Here is a 24,909-nt window from a genome sequence, read left to right on the forward strand (position 1 = left end):
AAAATCCAATCATAGATTCAAGAATCACCGTAAGTAGGAAGCAGGAAAAATACAAAGAAAACCACAGGTAGAAACATCATAGTAAAACTGCTGAAAATCAAAACCAAAAGAAATTATCTTCAAAGAAGTAACTTCTCAACAGAAATGAATTATGGAATAATATCTTCAACATACCAACCCAGAATTCTAGAATCTAGATTTTGAAGAACAACTGTTCTTGAAAATGATGGGGTATATAAAGACATTTTCACACAAATGCTGAAAGAATGTGTCACAGCAGATCCACATTAAAGAAAATACTGAAGAGAGTGCTTCAGTTAGAAGGAAAACTATGCAAATGGAACCACAAAAATACACAAAGAAATGAAGAGCACCAGAAAGGATAAATATATCTAATGAATATTAACTATATAATAATGATAATGATGATGTCTTATGGGATTTAAAGTATAGAGAGAATTAAAATACACAATACCAAAAGGGCAGTAAGAGATGAATGTATTCAAAAGTTCTTGGATTCTTGCATTATCTAAAAAGTGGCAAAAGTACTAACGTTTACCAGACTTCAACAGTCAAAGATGCATACTGAAATCTTGGGTAACCACTATAAAAACAGTAATGTATAACAAGCATGGGTTGAGGTGACAGAAGAATAAAAATAATTAAGCATAAAGAAGGCAAGGTGACTTCCCTGGTGGTGCAGTGGTTAAGAATCTGCCTGCCAATGCAGGGGACACGGGTTCAATCCCTGGTCCAGGAAGATCCCACATGCCGCCAAGCAACTAAGCCCGTGTGCCACAACTACTGAGCCTGTGCTCTAGAGCCTGCGAGCCACAACTACTGAAGCTCGTGTGCCTAGAGCCCGTGTTCCACAACAAGAGAAGCCACCACAATAAGAGGCCTGCGCACAGCAATGAAGACCAATGACGAAGACCCAATGCAGCCAAAAATTAATTAATTAAATTTTTTTAAAGGCAAGAAAGGAAGATAAAAAGGACTATACCACAAGTGGAATAAACAAAATCAAACAAAAAAAAGTGAGATAGTAAGTTTAAATTATATCAGTAAAATAAATGTACATAGACTAAATATTCCAATAAGGCAAAAACTGATGACTAGGTAAACAAAACCCAGCAACATGATGCTTGTAAGAGTCGTACCTTAAATAAAGGATTAATAAAGGCTGAAAGTAAAAAGATAGATACAAGGTCTTCCATACAAACACTATCCAAAAGAACACTTGTACTACCATATAAATATCAGATATTTTACAATGCTAAAAGTTAAGACATTGTAAAGATAAAATAATCTTTTATACATATTTGCATAAACCAAATATCACCTCAAAATATTTAAAGCAAAATCTGACAGAACTATAAGGAGAAATAGGTAAATCCACAATCACAGTGGGGAATTTTTAAACACTCCTCTTAGTAACTGGCAAAATCAGGAGAAACTAGGTTTGGGATTTTATTTTATATGTCATTTATTCCCCTAAAGAAACATGCTCATCTTAGCTAGTTTCCTCTTAATGCTGCTGGAGCTCATTTGCAATTATAGGGATTTAATGGTGCTGAAGTTTATAAAAGAAATGTCATTTTTAAGATACTTTCTGGGGGCTTCCCTGGTGGCGCAGAGGTTGGGAGTCCGCCTGCCGATGCAGGGGACACGGGTTCGTGCCCCGGTCCGGGAAGATCCCACGTGCCGCGGAGCGGCTGGGCCCGTGAGCCACGGCCGCTGAGCCTGCGCGTCCGGAGCCTGTGCTCCGCAGCGGGAGAGGCCACAACAGTGAGAGGCCCTTGACCCTATTTTGTAAAAATAGTAACTGTTTGTTTTAAACTCTTTTACACATTCAAATACTAGATCATAATTCAAAAACACATTAAGCATATGCTCATATTAATGTTATTCTTAAAAAATACAGTTGAATTCCCTCACAGAAGTGATAAGAGGGTAATCATCTATATGTCATATTATGCTATTAGACTTTCTTTAGAATGTGCTTCTTATTTTTCTAGGTATGTGATTCAGTAATTTCAGATATCTAAGTCCAGCAAATAAGTTAGAGTAAAAAACTAAGTTATTTTTGAAATTATTTCTATGTTTCAAAACAACTTACACTTTCAGTAGCTGCTGAGTCTTGAAGTTTGAAATGTGTAAATACATATTAAAACAATGTTTTTCAAACAAGAGACTTTTTTTTAAGCCCTAAATAACTGTATTTTATTATTTACATAAAACAAGGCATTTTCTTCCTTGCCTGTCAATCAATGCCTACTAATAAATGAGTTGTGGGATTTACTGCTCAACCATGATATCCCACACACCTTAATTATTAACTTTATTAACAATTAATTACTGCCACACTTTCCCTGACTTTACCCTTTGGCCTACACCATCTACTTGTGTACGTACAAGTACAACCAGCAATCTTCTTCTCAACATCTCTCCTGTCCTCCCGAGAAAAGAAGGTAGTGCCTAATGTTTTTTCTTAGGCCTTTTATTTCTAGAAGATTAACAGTAGTTGGCTATAGAAGAAATAAGAATCTTCTGAGTTCAACTTTACAGAAAAATATGAAAACACCACCCATGGAAAGGAGCAGAATTTATATGCAAAGTTATTTTAACTATGGAAAACTTTGTAAAGCATCAGTAAAAATTTTCACTCCATATTTAGTTGGAATTTCACAATACTTTGCAAAGAAACAATAAATTCTCAATCTAACATCTAAGAGTTCTTTGGTTTACCTAAGAAACAAAAACAGGATGAATTTATATAACTGAAACTTTTCTTGTAGAAAAGGCAAAGATCCATGGCTATCAAGTCTTTGGAAATAACCAGAATGAAATAATCTAACAAATCTAGCTAAACAAACATAGTTAACATTCCATTTGCATAAGTCTCACTGAAGCTGTAGAAGAAAAGATAAAGACTATAACAGTATTTTTAAACATTACCAGTTTTAAACGTTCTTTTCTCCTTTTGCCAAAGGAGGAACTCGACCCAGGTTCTGATTCCTTTCTTCCATCCTCGTCCTCATCTTCGTCTTCATCATCCTCAAAACACCAATCTGGCAATAGAGGTGGGGGTGGTGCTTCCTCTATATCACCATAGCGACGAAAAAGTTCTTTCAAATAATCACCCTTATAAATTCCCGGTGGTCTGGCTTGAGCAAAAGTAGCAACTGCTGCTTCAATACTATGGAAAATAAACACCATGCAATTTCCTCACCACTCTCCATTTATGCAGATTTATCAAAATTCACTTCTTACATTTAAGGCTATTATACAAAGCATAATAGAGGTTTTCTAAAATGGACCAATCACAGTCCCCACGCTCAAGGCATTCAATCTATTAAGAGACAAATTCATTCTGAAACATTTTTAACATAAGTACATGGGAATTTCCTGAACTCTAGAGGTAAACTGCAATGAGTGTATAGACAAGACCAGGTAGAGTCTGTAAGGAATTTAAGTAAACCCTTGAAGTTTGAGGTCTGACTCTCAGCGAAAACATCAAAGAAATGTGAATAGCAATATGAAAAGAGAGTAAAAGCATGCTGGTTCTTCAGGAACTTTCAACACACCCAGGCATTAAGAGTACAGGTCATCAGAGAGAGGCTAAGCATAGGCTGAGTCTGACATAGGAGTCTGTATCGTGTAGCATTACTGTGTAGAGCATCTGAAAGGCCAGAAAGGCAGAGCTAGAAGTGCATGCAGTAGAGAACCCCCAAGGTTGAATGAACAGGAAAATATAAAATCACATGTGTGCTTCAGCTGATTATATTCAGAGAAGGATCTACTGCATGAAAGGCTTTGTAAACAAAAGTAAAGACCTTCAAAATAACTGAGGAAATTCAGTTAGTAATAGCGCATTCTCTAATCTCTCAGAATCTAAAAAGACACTTTACAAATTACAGCTGCTCATAAAGACATGCTTATTGGTTTAAACAGAGTAACTCTGTCCCCCAAAATACCTCTTCTGTATAGCATTTAAGTTTCTCCTAGTACTCAATAGGTATTTTTAAAAGGTACTATTAAAAATGAAAAGAAAAACAATAGTAACCTCCAAGGTGAAAACATACACAAAATATTGGGAGAACTTGTCTCTGATAATTCTGTAAGATGTGAAAAAAAATCTGGAAAAGAAAATGCATAATATACGGGATCCATAAGCACTCAAAGTGCTACTTAGTAGAAAACACCAGGTAATGAATGGTGTTCGAAAGATTAACCAAAGCTAAAATGAAAACCACTTGAATCAATCATATTACTCATGACTTCACCAAAAACCTGGCAATGTAAAATGCTAAAATTGAAAAATCAATAAAAAATTTTTATCAATTACTAAATATGTATTCTTCCATTATAACAAGAAACATATACCTCCAATCCATTTTCTCCACCAAGAAGGCACATATGAGGAAACCAGTGCGATTGAAACCATGGGTACAATGAACACCTAGAAAATAAAACAATTTTGATTTAATAAATCACTTCAGAAGCTACGTTTTATTTTAAAACCCCAACCTGCAATCAAAACATTTCAATCATTTTATAAAATAACTACATTTTTAAAGCTTGGCCTTCTTTTATAACTATTAAACCTGTCAGCTTAAATTGCTTAGAAAATAACATAGCACTAGCTATAAGTTAAATATAACATATACTGATTTATTAGTTACAACTGTTTCTAAGGTCTAAAAGTCTAAACTAAAAGATTCCAAGCATTTTAAATAAGGAGGTATTTCATCAAACACACAACTCTAAAAAACATAGACACATGCACGCGGGACACTTCACTAGATACGGAAAATAACAAACTGATGGATACACAGTACAATAAAAACAAAGTTCTCTAGAAACCAACTGACTGTATCTTTACATTAGCTTGTAATCTTCCAAAATGAACTTTTAGAAGAAAAACCTGCTGAGAAAAAGACATTTATTTTTGTCAAGATTTTTTTCAGGACATAATTCAAGATCAGTGTGGTCCTGCCTCTATATTCTGAAAAGCTGCAAATAAGTTTCATAAATTCTAAAACGGACTGCATTTTCAAGTCATTTTAACTACTTTGAAAAAGTAATAAAAACAGCTTGGTGTACATTATTAAATGATCACGCTGTAGAAAACCCACTTCAATGGCAGCTCAACATAAAGTAGAGATGGAGCATCAATGAAGCAAGAAAACTAGTAAGGAAGCCATCCCAGTAATTTATATGTGAGAAAGATCTGAATGACAAGGGTCATGGTGATGGGAATAACAGGGAGAGGTAGATGGAAGAAACATTTAAGGTAGAATGTGCAATCTACCTTAAATGTGAATTTAAGGGTGAATAACTGTCAACCCTGAGAGTTTGGTTTCTGACTTGGGTGACTATTTGGGCAATGGCCCCGTTTACCAGGTAAGGAAGTACAGGGGTTTACATCTTTCGGGCAAGGCAATGAGTACAGCTGGACTTGCTGAGTTTAAGATTCTTATGAGACTTACAAATATTTGGAAATAAGGGTAAAGAGCTTCACAGAGAGATCTAGCTGGAGTTGTGGATTCAAGAATAATCAGCATATAGTCACTACAGAAGCAGTCTGTGGTGTGGGCAAAATCACTGAGAATGGGTAAGTATCAACAGAACAAGAGAAGATAATTAAGGATGCAATATGAGGAAAACTAACCTTTCAAGAATAAGATGGCAGATGGAAGGGCATAAAAAAAGACTAAGAATGAACAATCATGGTGTCAAGAAAACAAAGAGAGCATGAACATTGGGTCACGTTCACCAGGAAAAGAGGAAGTTCCAAGACAGGAGTGTTCAACTGTTTAAATGTCACAAAATGATTAGAAATGAAAGTCACTATTTGTTTAAGACTGCAGAGGGAGGACTCCGGATCACAGTGATGTGAATAAAAATAAATGGATTCAAGTATCAATCTTTTGGAAAGTTGACTGGGAAGGAGAAGTGGAATATAAAACAGAAAGGTGTGGGGTTTTTTTTGGAGGGATGGGTAATATTTTAATATAAGAGGCTTGGGTATATTTACAGGCTGAGAAGGACCTGGTTAAATCACAGAGACTGAAATAGAGAACAGTGATATAACTGAAATGAAATTTCTGAAAAGAGATAAAAAATAAAGAGATCAGCCTTGAACAAAAAGTTACCCCTTAGAAATAACTGCTATAATCATGAAACTCTATAAATTCATCTTCTCCAGTGCTTTAAGAAAACATGCCTCAAAAGTTACACAAAGATGTCAACTGTAAATAGACTTTTTTATTCAACATAAATCTTAACCCAACATGTAAATTTCCTTTCTACTTTATATTTGAGACTAATTTAAGCAACAAATACTCTAAAAATGTTTCTCATCTACACCACTACTATTTTTGCATCTAATTTTTACTCTAGCAAAATTAACTAAATATTTTTATGAATAGGAAATGTAAGAATAATTGCCAATTAAGTGATTAAGTCATGCAATGATATGCAATTTAAGAATGTACCAGTGCTCATTATTCAACATAGTTTTGGAAGTTTTAGCTGCAGCAATCAGAGAAGAAAAAGAAATAAAAGGAATCCAAATTGGAAAAGAAGAAGTAAAACTGTCACTGTTTGCAGATGACATGATACTATAATACACAGAGAATCCTAAAGATGCTACCAGAAAACTACTAGATCTAATCAATGAACTTGGTAAAGTAGCAGGATACAAAATTAATGCACAGAAATCACTTGCATTCCTATACACTAACAATGAAATATCTGAAAGAGAAATTAAGGAAACACTCCCATTTACCATTACAACAAAAAAGAATAAAATACCTAGGAATAAACCTACCTAAGGAGACAAAAGACCTGTATGCAGAAAACTATAAGACACTGATGAAAGAAATTAAAGAGGATACAAAGAAATGGAGAGATATACCATGTTTTTAGATTGGAAGAATCAACATCGTGAAAATGACTATACTACCCAAAGCAATCTACAGATTCAATGCAATCCCTTTCAAACTACCAATGGCATTTTTCACAGAACTAGAACAAAAAATTTCACAATTTGTGTGGAGACACAAAAGACTCTGAAGAGCCAAAGCAATCTTGAGAAAGTAAAACAGATCTGGAGGAATCAGGTTCTCTGACCTCAGACTATATTACAAAGCTATAGTAATCAAGACAGTATGGTACTGGCACAAAAACAGAAATATAGATCAACAGATCAGGATAGAAAACCCAGAGATAAACCCATGCCCATATGGTCACCTGATCTTTGATAAAGTAGGCAAGAATATACAATGGGCTACAACTACTGAGCCCACGAGCCACAACTACTGAAGCCCACACACCTAGAGCCCATGTTCCAAAACAAGAGAAGCCACTGCAATGAGAAGCCCATGCACCTCAACGAAGAGTCGCCCCTGCTCTCTGCAATTAGAGAAAGCCCACAAGCAGCAACAAAGACCCAACGCAGCCAAAAATAAATCAATCAATTAGTTTTAAAAAAGAACTTATTATGTGCCAAGTTATTTTAAATATTTTTATTTAATCAAAAGAAATGTTTTTTACCAAAATACACGTGTGCTACTCATGATAATACATATTCACATATCTGGGCCATGCATTTATAACTAGAAACAACTAAAGTAATTAGAGGCATTAGTTAAGCTACACATCTATTATACGTAGTCCACCATTTACCAAGAAATCAGCCATTTCTCTTTTAACACAAAACAGACATTTTTATTTCTCCAGTCCACAAAATCTTTATCCTCAAGTTATTTCTGTACATGCAAACAAATGCACTATAGCTCCATAATTCTTATTTGTAATTATAATTTCAAAAAAGCTCTAAAAAAGTTAAGATTTTTGGTAGATTATTTGGGGACAAAACCTGACCTGAACTGATATAACATTATTTACAGTCTATTTTTCTCACTTAGTGTGAATGAATATTCATATATTTCATGCAGAAATGCTCTCTACACCCAGATTATCTCTAATACTATTTTCCACTTAAAGGAACCAGGCTCCTTAGAGAAAAAACTGGTTCCAGGTCTGGAAAACACATTGTACCAGAAAACAAGGAAACCATCAAAGACTGATAGGGGGCTATCAAAAGGACACAGAAATCAACTTGAAGGGGTTCCCACTGGCCTAGGATGGAGCAATTTGGGCATAAGAATAAATATTGACTGCAACTGATTTAAATACATCAACTACATAAAAATTCATGAGTTCATACAGATGCTCCAAGAAAAAAAAGTAATCAGTCACCACTGGAGATTGGTAAGATACCAATTCATTATTCTGGAAATTAAGTAATAAAGAGAATCAGATGCTTAACTTGCTTTTCCATTACAAACTGCATTTCAGGATAATAGTCAAATTGTTGAGAATAGTTCTTTACTAAAGAAGAATTCCAGCTAATCCATGAAGAAATGAGAGAGAATCAGAAAAAAATCACTGTTTTCCAACCCCTAATGAAATACTGGATGAAGGCAACAACCATCAGTGGATAATAAAATCATTAGGTAAAAGACAGATGAAAAAGTCTGTAATAGAGGAAACAAGATGGTGCCATCAGAACCCACTTAATCATCTTCGTACCCCTAAAAGCGGGACCACCAGACATTATGTGCTTCCTGATGTGGTGTGAAAGGCAACATACAACGCCAACTATGAAGTATGCTTACCAAAATATATAAGTACGCCTCTCGATTTAACTACCAGTTTACAGGACATACAGAAGACAAAGGAAAAAGTTAACTAATACTATGAGGAAGCACTCAGGTAGACCCAGATAATGGAATATTCTATAGGACAAATGACGTGGTTTCTCCAGCAAACTGATAGCATTAAAAAAGAGAGCGAATCAGAGAGATTTAAGAGACATAACAACAAAATGCAACATGTGGACACTACTGGAAACTGGTTTGAAAATCTAACTTAAAAAGGCATTTTTTCTATAATTGAGGAAACCTGAAAATGGACTAGGCTTTAGATGACCTTAAGGAAATTTCTCATTATTCCGTTTGGTACAACTGCATGGTGATTATATAAAAAACAAAAATCCTTATCAGTTAGACATGCATACTGAAACACTTTAAGTGAAATGACGTGGTATCTGTGATCTGCTTTAAAATACTCAGAAAAAAATCTGTTAGGGGGAAGAGAGGGAAAAATGAAAAAAAAAAAAAACAGTAAAATGATAATTATTGAAGCTGAATGATGGATACATGAGGTGTCATTTCACTATTCTCCCTATTTTGGGTATGACTGAAAATTTTGACAATAAAGAAAAATTAGGGGGTACTATCTCCAGGGGAGGTAACATATGGTAAGAATTGGAAACATATGACCCCCACGGGTTTCAGATAAGGGATTATGAAGCTGTAGTTCTTCCTAAACATCAGAAAACATCTGAGGCTTCTGTGTTTCAAGAACTTTTCATTTCCACTATTATCCCACAACCAGGCTAACTGCATGAACTGACAGTAAAATGATGATTTTAAAAAAAGAGTAGCTTTGAAAATAAATCTGAGTCTAACTTTTGTCATGTCACAAATGTCTACTGTTGATCACAAGTATGCTTCAGCAAGACTGTGTGCAAGGCTGATGAAAATTCCATCTCTGATACTAAAACACAATTAAAATACTGTAAAAGCAGACCAATATTTTCTGATCCTAAGAACACAAACTTGATTCTTTATTCTTTTTGTTTGAAAAGGTGTTACCAGCAACCAGCTCTAAGACCAGCTTCTGTTGTTGTCTTCAGAGTATTACAATAAATAATTGCCACTACAATGCTCCAAAACTGGACAGGCCCAAAGCAAATGTTTCCACTTCAATCCTCATGAAGAGAACCCCTACCAGTGATATAAAACGAATTATAGTAACATATAATATATTGTAGCACAGTTCTATAATTTTTTTTTATAACTCATAAAACACTCAATTTAGAAAATTTCCCCATCAGTTCTTCTAAGAATACAACCGGACAATTTATAACAAGGGTTGACTTGGGAGTATTAATCTTCCTGAAATCAGGATATCTGATTCCAGATGTTAAGTGTTCTTGAAGTTCTTCTTGAATTCTTCTTTACCCCTACAATGGCTTCTCTCGAATGAAAAAAGTCATTTTTAATTGTTCAAATAAAGGCCTCAATGCTATTTTAAGCTGTATTATGTTCTAGCTGTATTCTAAATATGTGTGTATTTGTTACATATATTCATGTGAATGTGTACATATATATATATATCACAATACCATGTCATATAGTCCCATATTATTGTTCTTCTGTTAAATAAATTGCATATACTGTACAATATAAATGATCTGCTTCTATCAGAGGTGTAAGCTATTTCCAGTTTTTTAATTACAAATGAAGATGTGATTAAATTTCTTTTTCATAAATCTTTTTTTTTTTTTTACAATAAATTTATTCATTTATTTATTTTTGGCTGCATTGGGTCTTCATTGCTGCACGCAGGCTTTCTCTAGTTGCAGCGAGTGGGGGCAACTCTTTGTTGCAGTGCGTGGGCTTCTCATTGTGGTGGCTTCTCTTGTTGCAGAGTACAGGCTCTAGGCACGTGGGCTTCAGTAGTTGTGGCTCACAGGCTCAGTAGTTGTGGCTCACAGGCTCTAGAGCGCAGGCTCAGTAGTTGTGGCGCACGGGCTTAGTTGCTCCGCAGCATGTGGGATCTTTCCGGACCAGGGATTGAACCCATGTCCCCTGCATTGGCAGGCGGATTCTTTTTTTTTTTTAAATAAATTTATTTATTTTATTTATTTATTTTTGGCTGTGTTGGGTCTTTGTTGCTGCACATGGGCTTTCTCTAGTTGTGGCAAGCAGGGGCTACTCTTCATTGCAGTGAGTGAGCTTCTCATTGCGGTGCACGTGTTGTGGAGCACGGGCTCTAGGCGCGTGGGCTTCAGTAGATGCAGCATACAGGCTCAGTAGTTGTGGCTTGCAGGTTCTAGAGCACAGGCTCAATAGTTGTGGAGCATGGGCTTAGTTGCTCGGCAGGCAGATTCTAAACCACTGTGCCACCAGGGAAGTCCCATCCGAGAATTCTTAAATGGAACACAGTGATGACGGGGAACCAAGCAAATGTTCACCTTGTATGAGCATCAGTTACTCCCTATGCCCTCACACAGTGACATCCATGGGAGTTACTTCTTGCTCCCAGGCTATTATGTTCCAGCTCCTAGGGTTTTCTGCTTTTTGAAGTTGTGTCTCATCCTTCACAGCCTACCAGGAGTCAACTCACAGCCTCCTCTCCAATGTTCTAATTTCAGGATTCTAAGTTTCTATGGGCCTTCACTTTGCCGAACGTCCCGACCCCCAACGTGTCTCCCAGGATGTAGTGGCCGATCTTCACCCGCCCGTCGTGTTTCTGCTTCTCGGCTGTCGCCATCTTTCTCCAGGAACCTCATAAATCTTTATGTCCATCTCTGACTACTTCCTTTAAATAAATTCTTAAATGTGGCCTTGACAAGTCAAAGTGTGTGAACACTTTTAAGGATCTTGATAAATATCACCAAATTCGCCCTCCAGAGGGGGTGTACCAATTAACACTCAAATTAATAATGTATAAGTACATCCATTTTATCCAAAGCTTGACATTATGATTCTTTTTTAATCTTTGCCAATTTGATGGGGGAAGGTAACGACATATTTTAATTTGTATCTCTTGTTAACAAGGGAGAATGAAAATTTTTTTGAAAATTTTTTTCATGTTTCTTGGCTATTTGTAATTCATTTCTTGTAAATTTCATTTTCATTGTTTTCCATATTTTTCTATGGAGGAATGCCTCTTTTGCCTGTTGGATTATAAAATATTTTTGTATATAAGAATATTAACTTTTATCTGTCATATATGCTTCAAATTTTGCTCCCAATTTGTCAAATATCTTTTTGCTCTGTTTCTGTTGTGTTTTGTAATACAGAATTTATTTTTCATTTTTATGTGGTCACTCTAGAAACCAGTGTAGCAAGTAATTAGAGATTTGGACTTTGAAGTAAGAAACCAGATTAAAAACCTGGCTTAACCACTTATCAGATGTGTTACCATGGAAAAACTATACTTAATTTCTCTGAGATTCAGTTTTCTTATCTGTAAAATACAGATACTGCCACATACTACACAGAGTTGTTATGAGGATTACATTCATTCATTCAGAGTTTCCCACCAAGTCTGCCAGGCAAATAATAAACATTCATTAATTCCAGCTGTTACTATTACCATGCATAGACATTTAAAATTTTGACAACAGTTTTCAAATTTAAGTGTACATAAAAATCACTTAAGACCCTTGTTTTAAAAACGATTAGATCCCTAGGCTTCATTCCCAGAGGTTTTGATCATACAAGTCCAGTACGGGGCCCTAAAGCATGCACTTCTAATAAGCATCCTCAGGTGATGCCGATGCAGGTGGTCCAGGAACACGGCTTAAAAAATACCTGTTTATGGATTCTGCCTTTGATGATAAACTTGGAATACCCTTTCTTACCTCAGAGTTAAGTAAGTACTGACCTATATTTCTCCTATATTATTATGGGTCCTTTCAAAAATATCTGATCCATCTAAAATATATTTTATTATACAGTTGGCTAATTGTCTCATAACCATTTATTGAATAATCACACCTTCCCTCTCTGATGTGAAAAACATCTCTACCACTAGGAAACCACTGTAGTTTCCATTGCTTTACCATATGCTTGGATAACTGGTAAGGAAAATCCCCTTGTTACTTTTTGTGTGTGTGTGTGTGGTACGCGGGCCTCTCACTGTTGTGGCCTCTCCCGTTGCGGAGCACAGGCTCCGGATGGGCAGGCCCAGTGGCCATGGCTCACGGGCCCAGCCGCTCCGCAGCATGTGGGATCTTCCCGGACCAGGGTACGAACCCGTGTCCCCTGCATCGGCAGGCGGATTCTCAACCACTGTGCCACCAGGGAAGCCCCCCTTGTTACTTTTGTCTTTCAAAATTTTCTTGCTCATAATTTCACCTGTTTGATCTGCCAAACAATTGATTTCTGTGCTCAATAAATATGGACTTAATGGAGGCAGTGGACTTTACAAACAGAAATTAACTTCATAGTAATTTTTCCAAAGTCTCATTGGGATTTTGCATGGAATTACATTAAAAATTGGAAATTAATTTGGAAACAATGAATCTCCATTTCTTCAAGTCTTTTAACATCCAAGTACAATTTTCTTAATTAAGAACTCCTACATTTCTTAATAACTTTATTCCTTGGTGTTTTGTACTTTACAGAAGACAGTAGTTTAGAGTGTGAACTCTAAACTTTACTTAGGATCTTATCTAAGCTGTAACCCTTAGATCTTACCTTAGGATCTGATCTAAGCTGTAACCCTCAATAGTTAAGTGAATGACCTTAAGTCACTTAACCTTCCCAAGTCTCAGTTTCTTATCATAAAATGGGGGGTGACAATAACATCTACCTAATAGTATTGAAAAGCAAATGAGAAAATGTATGTAAAATGATGTACAGAGTGACTAGCAGAGAGAAATGTTCAAAAAATGTTAGCGAATATTATTAATAGTAAGATTAATGAGACTATTCTCTAACTATATTTTCTAAATACTTATTGCTTGTTCGCAGGAAAGTTGCTGATGTTTTCCTATTTATCTGTGTCCAGATATATCCCCTGAACTTTCCTACTATTCCTAAAATTTTTTCAATTAATTATCTGAATGGGGAAAATAGCAGCTGCTTAAATTTTTAAAAAAGAAGAAATCACAAAAGAAAATATATTAACAACAAAAGCTTTTAGGGCTTCCCTGGTGGCGCAGTGGTTGAGAATCCGCCTGCCGATGCAGGAGACACGGGTTCGTGCCCTGGTCCGGGAAGATCCCACATGCCGCGGAGCAGCTAAGCCCGTGAGCCATGGCCGCTAGGCCTGCGCGTCCGGAGCCTGTGCTCCGCAACAGGAGAGGCCACAACAGTGAGAGGCCCGCATACCGCATAAAAAAAAAAAAAAAAAAAAAAAAAGCTTTTAAATATTACCAAAAAAATGAAAAGGCAAATGAATTGAAAAAAATTTCCAATAGTACATATAAGAAGTTAATTTATGGCATCTAACTATCAGGCGAAAAAATTATTCAACATACTGTGCTGAAACAAATGACTGACTATATAGAAAACATTTAGATTGGATCCTCAATTCAAACCATATGCCAATATAAATACCAGAAGGAACAAAGAACCAAAACTAAAAACCACAAACCTTAAAAATTCTAGAAGACCACTCCTGGCAACATTTTTCATAATAGCAAAAAGAACTGAAAATAACCCAAATGTCACTTTAAGTAATTATCATTTCAAGAAAATTTACTCATTTGTTACATTTATGTTTATTGGCTTCCTTCCCCTGCTTCCCCAACCCCCTTTTTTCCATTCTCTCTCTGAGCTGTTCCAAGAGCCTGTACCTAGCAAAGAGTAGCAATCAATAAATATCTGCTGAAATAACTGTCCATCAATAGGAAAGTCGATAAAGTATAATACATTCATATAATGGAATACTACACAGCAGCAAATAAACAAGTTACATACATCACCATGGATCACTCCCAGAAACACAATACTGAGTGAAAAAAGAAAGGTTCAGAATGACACATACAATATAAAATTCAAAGTTATAAAAAATAAATATACATACAGTGTTTAAGATACAGTTTCCCAACAGTACAAGTAAAGAGGGGCAATTAGGGCTTTATCATGAAAAATTTATAAATTACAAAAATACATTTATTTTGGGACTTCCCTAGTGGCACAGTGCCCAATGCAGGGGATATGGGTTTGAGCCCTGGTCCAGGAGGATCCCACATGCCGTGGAGCAACGAAGCCCATGAGCTTGCAACTATGAGCCTGCGCTCTAAAGCCCGCGAGCCACAACTACTGAGCCCGTGTGTCACAACTACTGAAGCTCGCGTGCCTAGAGCCCGTGCTCTGCAACAAGAGAAGCCACCACAATGAGAAGCCCGCACACCGCAGTGAAGTGTAGCCCCTGCTCGCTGCAACCAGAAAAAGCCCACGCGCAGCAACAAAGACCCAATGCAGCAAAAAATAATGAATAAAGAAAATAAATTAATTTTTTTAAAAGAACGTTTTAAAAATTCTTTAAAAAAACACATTTAGGGCTTCCCTGGTGGCGCAGTGGTTGAGAGTCCGCCTGCCAATGCAGGGGACACAGGTTCATGTCCCGGTCCGGGGGGATCCCACATGCCACGGAGCAGCCCGTGAGCCATGGCCGCTGAGCCTGCGCGTCCGGGGCGTCCGGAGCCTTTGCTCCGCAATGGGAGAGGCCACAACAGTGAGAGGCCCACGTACCGCAAAAAAATATATATATGTACATTTATTTTATAGTTCACAAAAGTTAGTCTACTACTTTAGTAAATGCTTCTTGGTGATGACTTTAAAAAGAAAAAAAAGGGAAACGTCCCTATCAACTCACTTGTAAAAAAGAAAATGGAAACCCAATCACAAAAGAAAATATTCAACATTGGTAAAGTGAAGCCAAACATACCTATAAGTTCAGGCGGGTTTCTTTCATTAAACCGCTCACATAGACGAATAAATGTCTCGGTATTCTCCGTTGTAGGGCACTCGCCATGTCTAGTAATACAGAAACATTTTTTTTTAAGAAGAGATTACAAATTTCAGCAGAAGGTTTAAATATTAAGGAATCTTAATTCATGACTTACCCTTTACACTGAAGTTTTATATATTTGATTCCTTCTTTTTCTATGTCATTTCTGTCATAGAATCTTGAAGTATTTGTCAGGTCCACCAACAAGCCCATTTTAACCTTAAAAAAAAAAGAAAGGAAAAAGGACAGATTTACTGGTAACTGAATTTGTACCAAATCAAACTGACTACATGGCAGCATTCCAGGCCAGCTCATTCAACTACACTACGGGAGATTTTAGGTTCACTCTGCCAATGAACTATTAACAATGAAAGTATCACTTATCCAAGTCTTATTCAAGACATAGAACTTAGGCACTAAATAAAATAAATTAACCCCCAAACTAATGATGAAACAAGAACATAAGTAAAACAGACTCCACTTCAACAATACAAAAGTGTACCTAAAAAAGCAAACACTGATGTAGTTTTCTGCATCTGTCACTCCACCTATGATTTACTAGACAAGAAGCTTGAACAGGGATATCATCTATCTGAAACACACCCCAACCAAAGCTCCAGGCACACAATAACCCAGCACTCCGAGCAGTCATCACTACAGCACATGTTAGGCAGTTAAATTCTCAAGTGAGTGCACAGGGCAAAAAGTGTGTACAGTCAAAATTCCCTTGTAAATCCCTTAAATAAACAATAAAGAACAGTACACATGGCCTTATTTGTGCATCTCATTGAAGACTTACTCCCATTCCTCAGCCAGTTTTTCTTCCTGTATTGGAACAAAAATCATTATTTCTTCTGTTGAGCAGTAACTGAAGTAGTTGGCTTGTCTTAGGGGGCCACAGGTTTGAAAAATCTTGTACAACCAGAATCACATTCAGCCTTGAAAGTTATGCACACTGGAACTGAGCCAAGTAAAAGAACAATTAACCCAAACATCTTCCACCTCATTCTGAAGTATATACTCTCTGAGAAGAATGGCAAGAGAAACAACCTGTACTTTTTAAACTGTTATTTTTCTCTCTTTTGTTGTTACTGCTTTTATTGAGTACCTATTGTTGCATTTGCCTAAAGGAGACTGGTCTACATAATAATTCAACTCCATTGTTATGGTGGGGGGAGGAATGGCAAAAACATTTAAACATCACAAAACAGACAAAATTGTGCACTTCTAAAATATAACTAGCTGCCTTAATGCGCTCTATGGATTTCTCCAGAAATCTCCAGATTTCTTAGCTCATGTATGGATAATAGACAGCTGTTCCAGTCAAGCACCCTCTCACTTCCCCAGGAAATGTTATTTTTTATGGCATTTTTTGTACTATCTGCACCCCTGGGCCTACTTCTCTTCTCTTCCCACATAGGCTTCCTCAGTGATCTTAATTCCTTCAGAGGATATGTATTGCCAAATGCAAAGATTTAGATGACATACTACAGCTTTTCACTAGTCCAAAATAAGAAATGAATGAAAAGTGGGGATGAGCAAGAAAATATGTATTTTCTAAATACATACGAATACTTCAGAAACCAAGAAACTGTACTGCATGACTTAGCTGCCCTGAGCCCATAAATATGTATGTGTGTAAATGTGTGTCTGTGTGTGATGTGTCTGTGTGAATAATGTATTTGGGTGTGAATGTGTCTGTATACACATATACTCATACATATTATTACATATACATATTATTTTTCCTTGTAGATTCCCAATCCATGAAATAAGGATAATTATAGTATCCACCTCATACAGTTGTTGTGAGACTTAAATGAAGTCTTTACTCTGTGCCAAGCACTGTTCTGTGTGCTTCAAATGCACTAACTTTATTTGCAAGTGAGAAAACTAAAACATGAAGAGATTATGTAACTTGACCACACAGCTTAAGTGGCAAACCAGAAATCAAACCCAGGCTAATTGGTGCTAAGCCCAAGCTCTTAGCACTCTGCCTAGGAAATAGTTAATGCTCTATAAATGTTAACTATGACTTTCAAAATGTATATTAATAATGAAGATAAAAATTAAACGTTTACAAGTAAGCTAAAATAAAAGATATAAACAAATAATGACCCAAAACTACACTGAGAATAGGGCTGAGTAACAGGTTATCAAAAACTAAATGGCATCTTCCCCATCCCATAATACCAGACTTGCACATAATGGGTACCAATATTTGTTTAATGTACTGAGAGAGCATACAATAACAGACCACCAAGAGTCTAAAATAGAAGAGAACAATGGTTGGTGTTATGGGTTGAATTATGCCCCCTAAAAACATATACTGAAGTCCTAACTTCCGGTACCTAATGTATAGATTCATGGTGGTAGTTACAGAACTATTCCTTCTCCACAAAGGAACCCCCTCATAATACCCCTTTACTGTCAGACCCTCTTCCCACCCCCATCCCTGTAGGCTGGCACCTGCTAACTTGTTCTCTATCTCGGTAGAGAAGAGATAGTTCTGTATATAGAACTCTACGTACTATTTTTGCAACTTCCTCTGAGTCAGTTAATTATTTCAAAATAAAAGTTTTATTTTAAAAAGCCACCTGTAGGGGCTTCCCTGGTGGCGCAGAGGTTAAGAATCCGCCTGCCAAGGCAGGGGACACGGGTTCGAGCCCTGGTCCGGGAAGATCCCACATGCCGCATGTGGGATCTAAGCCCATGCACCACATGCAACTAAGCCCATGCACCACAACTACTGAGCCTGCGCTCTAGAGCCCACAAGCCACAACTACTGAGCCCATATGCCACAACTACTGAAGCCCGCGTGCCTAGAGCTTGTGCTCCGCAACGAGAGAAGCCACCGCAATGAGAAGCCCACACGCCACAATGAAGAGTAGCCCCCGCTCGATGCAACTAGAGAAAGCCCACGCACAGCAACAAAGACCCAATTAATCCCTAAATAAATAAATAAATAAATAAATTTTAAAAAAATTAAAAGCCACCTGTAGAACAAGAAAGGGATAAAGTATGTTAAATCAATATCAAAAATGTTTTGTTTCTTACCTTCAGACTCTTCAGATAATTTGAAAGCATACTGGGATGGAACCGATTTTCTTCAGCAACTTGACTGTCATATCTTGGTCCTAACATTGTCTTCAGAGGTAAAAATCTTCCTAAATAACATGAAGAAATGTAATAATTTTCAATAATGAAAATGTTCCAGGTTAAAACTCTATAATTAGCAATTCTCAAAATCACTTTCTTACAATGTTTTAAATGGAATTTAAAAGAGTATTCATGAAATACTCTCAACCTACACTAAATTTCCAAAAGGCACTGCCTTGGAACTTTTAAAGACAACATAAATTCTAGAAATTGATAATCAAATATAATAGCAAAAGAAAAAATTACCAGTGAATGGAACTTCCACAAAGACTCTTAAGTTCTAAACCACTACATTAAAAAGTTATTGCCTTAAAAGCTTTAAAGATATAGCACTAGAAAACTGATAATGAAGTGAATTAAATCAATTATTTGACATTCCTATCATACTTTTTAAATATGAAATTGGAACTTTCTCCATCTTATAACCTTATCCTACATCTCAGGAGAAGGATCATGCTGAGAAGCATACTAACCAAAGTCACACTCCAAATATATCAGTGATTCTAATTGCAGCAAGACTGACTGACTTTTGGCCTTTTTTTTTTCCTGAATCACCATATAAACACAGGGGAAGTCATCTTTTAAAATCACCTATTTTAGCTGATTTCTATTATAAAATCAGTAAGAATAAATGTCTGCCTAAAACAATATCTAAGTGAAGTCTTAACATCTGTCCAGAGGCTTTAAACAAAATTCATAAAAAGATCATTTTTTTCTATTTTTATTTTCTACAAAATCAGTCAAGATCACCAGTAACCTCCATGTTGCTAAGTCCAATTGGTCAACTCTCAGTTCTCAAATAATTGATCATTTTTTAATTCAAGAGGGAGCTCTTGAATCGCTTTTTTCACGTGGCTTCCAGGATACTACATCTTCCTGTTTTCCTCCCGTCTCTCTGGCCTCTCCTTCTCAGCCTGCTTTACTGGCTCCTCTTTATCTCCCTGACCCCTCTATGTTTTGTCCCAGGGCTCTGTCCTTGCAACTCCTTTCTAACTACATTCACTACCTTGGTGTCTCATCTAGTCTCACAGCTTTAAAAGCCATCAGTGTGCTAATGACAGATAAATGTGTATCTTCAGGCCAAACCTCTCCCTTAACTCAAGAATCAAATATCAAATTGCCTACCTGACTTAGTCTCTACTTAATGTCTAAAAGACATCTGAGACTTGATATCCAAATCTGAGCTCTCAATCTTCAAACTCCTCTCATGGTCTTCCCCATCTCAGCAAAATGGTAACACCATTTTTTTAGTAGCTCAGGCCAAAACCTTTGGCGTTATCCTTGACCCCTCTTTCTTACACACCCCACACCCAATCCATCAGCAAATCCTATCAGATCTCTCTTCAGAATATATCCAGGATCTGACCACTTCTCACCACTTCTACCATCATCTCGCCTAGATTATGCTTCCTTTAGTTTATTTAACAGATATTTAATGAGTGCCTGTCATGTACCAGGCATTATTCTAGGTGCACAGACTACGTAAGTGAAAAGAAAAAAACAAACAGATACAAATCCCTGCCCTCATGAAGCCTATATTCCATTAGGTAAAGATAAACCACGATGAACATAATAAATAATAATATGTTACATTAGAAGTTTCATCCCACTAGACCTCTCTCCTTCTCACTGTCGTCTCAAGAGATCCGACTCTCTTTCCTCTACATACCCTTAACCTCCGTGCTCCTCCCCAGCTGCTCAGTCACACTCTCCTGAGAAAAACCCAGACCTCAATAAACCCAACCACCTGATTTCTTTGGGCCTACACCTACACAGCTCAAGGCTCCTAGAGAAAACCTCAGAGCACAGCAGAAGGGTGACAATATAGATCATAATCATCAATCTCAAAGGCAATCCTACGTTTCACATCTTTTCCTCATTCATAAAATATACCAAGTTCCCCTACCCCCTTCTCAACTGATGGCTTTGTGTTACAGCGTACTGAAAAGAAAAAGTAGAAAGAAGCAACTTTATATGTTTAACACATACCAAACAATGTTTAAAACACTTTACACAGATTTATTCATTTACTCCTAACATAAACATATGTAATGTTATTATCCCCATTTTACAGATGAGGAAACCAAGGCAAGAGAGATTAAATAACTTGACCATTGTCACATTTCTAGTAAATGAGATAACAGTGATCCAAACCCAGGTGACCTGGACGTAGGGTCCATGGAAATAATTGCTATTCAACAATGCCTCTCCACCACCAGGTAGAAACTTGCCTCACCTTTGCAGATATAAACCTTTCTGTATCTGAGTCCATTTTCTCTTTCATCCCCTGTCCTTACTCCCATTAAAGGCAAATCCCGTTCCTTCTGCTCTGGATTCTTTCCATTTTGCACGCACAAGGACCATCAATCAATTCTTCCTCCCTTCCATGTTGCTACCAGCTTTTCTAGTATCTAACATCTCAGCAGCATCTCATACATCTGGCAACTCCTTCCTTCTTGAAAAATTCTCTTGGCTTCCATATCACCATACTCCTTTAGTTTCCACCACCCAACACCACCCCCAATTTCTAGCTATTCTTTCTCAACTCCTTTGTTCCCTCTACCCAATTTCTTTTTTTTTCTTTTTCTTTCTCTCTTTTTTTTTTTTTTTTAGTTGCAGCACGTGGGATCTTTGTTGCAGCATGCGGGATCTTTAGCTGTGGCATGCGAACTCTTAGTTGTGGCATGTGGGATCTAGTTTCCTGACCAGGGATCAAATACAGGGCCCCTGCACTGGAAGCATGGAGTCTTAGCCACTGGACCACCAGGGAAGTCCCTACCCAACTTCTAAAGGGCAGGTTTTGGTAAGGGGGGGTTCCATCCTGGGCCTTGTCTTCTACTCTTTCTACATTCTCTGCCTGAAAGGTCTTTTCCACTGCCATGGCAGAAACAATGTTATCTATTCATCAAATTCCATTTATTTTCCTCTTTCGAGGCACGCAGGAAGACTACATTTCTCAGCTTCTCTTGTAATTTGGTGAGGGCCATATGACTGGACTCTGACCAGCGGGATATGGGCAGGAGTGAGATATGACACCACCCCAAGAGCACCCACTCTTGCTCTTCCCCTTCCATGGCAACCCTGAAGGTCATATGTTTAAGAGGACTGCATCACAAGATGGGAAGAGCCCAGAGCGTCACCACTTGGAGAAGAGTTGCCCAGGAAAGCTGCCTGATACACAATGCATTGTGATATGAGCAAGAAATAAACATAGTATGTTGACTGGAACCATTGAGTTTGGGGAGTTGTTTGTCAGAGAAACTAGCATTACTTAACCGGACTAATCAAATACCATGTCTTTAAATATTGTCTTTATGCCAACGATCCTTAAATGTACATCTCCAACTCAAACTTGTTTGAATTCCAAACCATATATCCAACTGTGTACTCAACATCTCTACCTGAGCAATCAGGATCTTTTTTTTTTTTAACATCTTTATTGGAGTATAATTGCTTTACAATGGTGTGTTAGTTTCTGCTGTATAACAAAGTGATTCAGTTAATATACATATATCCCCATATGTCCTCCCTCTTGCTTCTCCCTCCCACCCTCCCAATCCCATCCCTCTAGGTGGTCACAAAGCACCGAGCTGATCTCCCTGTGCTATGTGGCTGCTTCCCACTAGCTATCTATTTTACATTTGGTAGTGTATATATGACAATGCTGCTCTGTCACTTCGTCCCAGCTTGCCCTTCCCCTTCCCCTTCCCCTTCCCCGTGTCCTCAAGTCCATTCTCTATGTGAGCCTTTATTCCTGTCCTGCTCCTAAGTTCATCAGAACCATTTTTTTTTAGATTCCATATATATGTGTTAGCATACAATATTTGCTTTTCTCTTTCTGACTTGCTTCCCTCTGTATGACAGACTCTAGGTCCATCCACTTTACTAGAAATAACTCAATTTCGTTTCTTTTTATGGCTGAGTAATATTCCATTGTATATATGTGCCACATCTTCTTTATACATTCATCTGTCGATGGACACATAGCTTGCTTCCATGTTCTGGCTATTGTAAAGAGTGCTGCAATGAACATTGTGGAACATGTCTCTTTTTGAATTATGGTTCTGTCAGGGTATATGCCCAGTAGTGGGATTGCTGGGTCATATGGTAGTTGTATTTTTAGTTTTTAAGGAACCCCCATACTGTTCTCCATAGTGGCTGTATCAACTTACATTCCTACTAACAGTGCAAGGGGTTCCCTTTTCTCCACACTCTCTCCAGCATTTAAGCAATCAGGATTTTAATATTTCTTCCAACCTGCTTTCCCCCCCAATAAGCCCTAATGGTACCAATCATCCCACTGCATAAGCAGAAACTTGGGACTAAGTTTTGACTCTCTTTATCTCATTCTAAATCCAACACCAAGTCCCGTCTACTTTCCCTCTTTAATATCTCTCAAATCAGCCTACTACTCTTCGACTCGACTTCTAAACCATCAACATTATCTTTCACTTGAACTACCATGACCAGTTCCTAACTAACCTCCCCACTTCCATCCTTGTCTCTTTCATTAAACACAGAGCAATCAAAGTAAGCTTCTTTAAACTGAAGTCAAATCATCTGACCCCAATGCTTAAGAAATGGCAATGGTTTGCCAGTGCACCGTGAAAGTATATAAATATTAAAACCCCTTATCACACCCTAAGCCTATACGATCTGGCTCATACTCTCCACCCTCACATCCATATCCTCACTTTCAGTCTGAGATCTCTCCACCATCATCCTATCCCAACAGAAGACCTTCAAAAAAACAAAACAAAACAAAAAAACAAAAGCAACACTCTATCTAGCAAACTTCTATTTATTCATGTTAATTCATATATATCTCCCTCTGGGAAGCCTTCCCTGATCCCCTTCTTCTTCCCTAACATCAAGGTTTATTATCTCTAGTATCCCATAATATTCTATAATAGAGTCATTATTGATATTGTTAAAACAGAACTGTGTTTAAAAATGATGGTTTGCTACTCACAAAATTATGTGCTCTTTAAGGTGGGGGACTATATCTTAATCATCTCCCAAGTCCCAAAACCCAGCGCAAAGTATATACAAATATTTGCTAAGTAAAATGTCTTCAAAGTCATCACTATTATCATAAGACTGAATCATATTTATAGTCCTCCAGTTAGTTCCCAGGAGGTTCTTTATACATAGTACATACAAAATAATTTTATGTTGAATAATCAGAAGTTTGTTTTCTTCAAAGTGTTCACCTGAAATCTATCACTCAGAAGCAGGAAAAAAGAATTCTTCAGAAATAAAGCTTAGCCCTATCTCCAGGTACTCTCTCACTAGAAGTCTGGTTTAATTAGAGAAGGTGACTTCAGAGTGGGACAAATTACTATTCATAATTAGTACCATCTTCTTTCTGATTCAGAAAAATTATGAACTTCTAGTACTAGTAAGATTCATCCTAATGTTTACAATGAGCAAATTTAAGCAGTCGTAACACATCTTCCTAAATATGCAAAATATCAAAGAAATTATACAATAAGCATAAATTACTTTTCTAATCAGAAAAAAAAGAGGAAGAAAATAGGAGGTAGAAACTAGGAATGTGAATGATTCCTTATTTTTCTTTAACGCTTGCAAGAATATAGCTAGCATTTCTTATTCTACCACTATAAAACACTGCCAACCCTACATTATCTAAAATACACAATGTGTCATGAACACTTCTAGGACAGAAATGTTAGAGAGATCAAATTTTAAGGGAAATTCAGAAAGACTTATCAAGAATTTTATGTTGTATTTATTCATCGTAATTTCTAATAAGGATCACAAGCCAAAGCAGAATTGATTACCAGTAAAGATCCAGTTTGGTTGCCAGGAGGCCTGGGGTTCTGTTCAGGGCCTGCAACTGCTCAGATTAGGTGAGCTTAGTGACTCACTGATCACAGTAATTAAGAGTCTATGTTTTGTGGGTCAAAATACTGTAATACAATAAAAAAGGAAAAAACTTTTTATTCCTGACCCTTCATCTCCAGGAGGAGGAGAAAAAAAAAAGCACACAACTCTATTTCTTAGAGAAGTATTAAGCTGCCTGGAGCTTAGCACCTTATCTGCTGCTGTCCGCCCCCAGTCAGTATCACATTTGCCCCATTCATCTAGGAAAAAGTCAGTATTCTGATATTTGTCATT

General features: G+C 37.1%; 1 protein-coding gene across 1 annotated transcript in view; it reads right to left on the reverse strand.

The window, feature by feature from the left end:
- Window positions 1–24,909, reverse strand: part of RNGTT (RNA guanylyltransferase and 5'-phosphatase) — a 243,626-nt gene that overhangs the window by 215,950 nt on the left and 2,767 nt on the right. The window contains exons 2-6 of the mRNA XM_059083231.2: window positions 18,667–18,776; window positions 15,725–15,828; window positions 15,547–15,635; window positions 4,387–4,462; window positions 2,959–3,199 (exon numbers count right to left, since the gene is read on the reverse strand). Coding sequence (XP_058939214.1) covers window positions 2,959–3,199; window positions 4,387–4,462; window positions 15,547–15,635; window positions 15,725–15,828; window positions 18,667–18,776 — 620 coding nt within the window. The remainder of the gene's footprint in view (window positions 1–2,958; window positions 3,200–4,386; window positions 4,463–15,546; window positions 15,636–15,724; window positions 15,829–18,666; window positions 18,777–24,909) is intronic.

This window comes from Kogia breviceps, chromosome 13 (genome assembly GCF_026419965.1).
Source record: "Kogia breviceps isolate mKogBre1 chromosome 13, mKogBre1 haplotype 1, whole genome shotgun sequence".
NCBI classification, from domain to species: domain Eukaryota; kingdom Metazoa; phylum Chordata; class Mammalia; order Artiodactyla; family Physeteridae; genus Kogia; species Kogia breviceps.